At 52.8% G+C, this 2,040-nt stretch overlaps 2 protein-coding genes across 3 annotated transcripts in view; both read right to left on the bottom strand.

Annotated features, from left to right (window-relative positions):
- CUNH12orf10 (chromosome unknown C12orf10 homolog) overlaps nucleotides 1–117 on the bottom strand; it is a 6,124-nt gene extending 6,007 nt beyond the window's left edge. Inside the window, 1 exon segment of the mRNA XM_008049490.2 lies at nucleotides 1–117. Within this exon segment, the coding sequence (XP_008047681.2) occupies nucleotides 1–112 (112 nt within the window). The 5' untranslated portion in view covers nucleotides 113–117.
- Nucleotides 118–388: 271 nt separating this feature from the next.
- The window catches only part of PFDN5 (prefoldin subunit 5), a 4,309-nt gene continuing 2,657 nt past the window's right edge, over nucleotides 389–2,040 (bottom strand). For both annotated transcript variants that reach the window (XM_008049489.1, XM_021708272.1), the window contains one exon: nucleotides 389–593. In XM_008049489.1, coding sequence (XP_008047680.1) covers nucleotides 517–593 — 77 coding nt within the window. In that variant the 3' untranslated portion in view covers nucleotides 389–516. The remainder of the gene's footprint in view (nucleotides 594–2,040) is intronic.

Raw genomic sequence — 2,040 nt, 5'->3', positions numbered from 1 at the left:
GAGGTCGTTTGGAGGGTGGGATGGACTCCGGGCTGAGCATGCGGTGCCGGGTTCGGAGGGGCGGCGGCGCCGGAAAGAGCGCTAGGACCCCGCGCAGAAAGCGGCGATTCATGCGCCTTCCCGGCAGGGAGGCGGGACCCCGACCCGGAAGGGGAAGCACCCGCGCCCCTCTGCTTCCGCTTTCCGAGCGTTCCCACGGCAGCAGGCCAGCCAGCCCAGCGCGCCGCCCAGCGCAGGTTTCCCTCCAGGCGCGCCAGAGACCCGGGATGGAGGCTCCAAGGCGAGCGCCGCCTCGCCCCTGCTCATCTGGCTCTGTCTGGGACGGGGCAGCACTCTCCACCTCCCCATCTCGTCGCCAGTCCCTTGCTTAACGCAAGAAAAACCAGCATTCTGCCCAGCCGGCACATTTATTGGCATTAAACACAAGGCTCTTCTCTGCCCTGACACCAGGAGGCCACGCCCAGAGTTCCTGGCCCCAGAAGCAAGGTCCCTCTTCCCCATTTCGGTGACGAACTCTCAGGCCTTAGCGGTAGCCTGCGCTGCGCCCAGGGCTGTGAGCTGCTGAATCTTCTGGCTCATCATTTCCATGACAGCTGTGGGGGAAAAAGGAAGAGTCAGGCTGGTCCGAAGGTACTGAGTTATCTCAACTGATTGTTCAGTCGGTTGCTCTACCCTTTCTCCCCTTCTCACTACTGCAATTGACTAGTCTTAAAAAAAAAAGGGGTGGTGAGGAGAGTCAGATCTTGGTTAGGAGCAAACAGGAGAACTTAGAGTCAAGAAAAAGTGATCAGGAAATTTAAGGATAGGCAGACAGCCAACTACAGCTTGTGTGTGTGTATGTGTGTTCTAAGTCAAAGTCTCACTCTGTTGCCCAGGCTGGAGTGCAGTGGTACACTTACAGCCACCCCAGCGTCTACCTGCTGGGCTCAGGCGATCCTTCCACCTCCGCCTTCCAAGTGGCTGGAACCACAGGCACACGCTACCACACCTGGCTAATTTTTTTGATATATTGTAGAGACGAAGTCTCACCAAGTTTCTCAGTCTGGTCTCGAACCCCTGAGCTCAAGCAATCCTCTTGCCTCAGTCTCTCAAAGTACTGGGATTACAGGCTTGAGCCACTGCGCCCAGCTACAGTTTGTTAATAAAACTTTTAATTCAGTGATCCACTGTGGGAGGGTCACTAACACAAATTTAGAGTCTACAATGTGTCAGTCAATATGCTAACCACTGGGATATAAAACCGAACACAGTACAGCATTAAATGAGCCCAACAAAATCAGAAAATTATAATGTGGAAAGATTCTAGTCTTTAGAACTTTGGTTCTCAATCCTTACCGTAATAAAATTACCTGAGAAGCTTTTTTTTTTTTTTTTGAGTGGGAGTTTCATTGTCACCCAGGCTGGAGTGCAGTGGCAAACTCACACCCACTGCAGCCTCGACCTGCTGGGCTCAGGTGATCCTTCCGCCTCAGCCTTCCAAGTAGCTGGAACTAAAGGCACACACCACCACACCTGGCTAATTTTGTGATTTATTATAGAGATGTGGTCTCGCCAAGTTGCCTAGGCTGGTTGCAAACCCCTGGGCTCAGGCAATCCTCTCACCTCCCAAAGTGCTGGAATTACAGGCATAAGCCACCACTCCTAACTCCTGGGAAGCTTTTTTGTTTTTTTGAGCTGGAGTCTCACTCTGTCACCTGCTCCCGGCCACTGCAGCCTCGACCTGCTGGGCTCCGCCGATCCTTCTGCCTCAGCCTTCCAAGTAGCTGGAACTACATACAGGCTACCATGCCCGGCTAATTTTTCCTGGGAAGCTTTTTTAAAAACATTGACTGGCTGAGTGTGATGCCTCAAGCCTATAATCCCAGCATTTTGGGAGGCCAAGGTGAGAGGATTGCCTGAGTTCACAGGTTTGAGGTGCCTGGACAATTTGGCAAGACCTCATCTCTACAATAAATCACAAAATTAGCTGGGCATGGTGGTGTATGCCTGTAGTTCCAGCTACTTGGAAGGCTGAGGTGGAAGGATCACTGGAGCCCAGCA

This window comes from Carlito syrichta, unplaced genomic scaffold, assembly GCF_000164805.1.
Source record: "Carlito syrichta isolate Samal-C Ts95f unplaced genomic scaffold, Tarsius_syrichta-2.0.1 Scaffold135689, whole genome shotgun sequence".
NCBI classification, from domain to species: Eukaryota; Metazoa; Chordata; class Mammalia; order Primates; family Tarsiidae; genus Carlito; species Carlito syrichta.
Note: the sequence above shows the minus strand (reverse complement) of the source record. Positions and strands in the feature narration are given on the sequence as shown.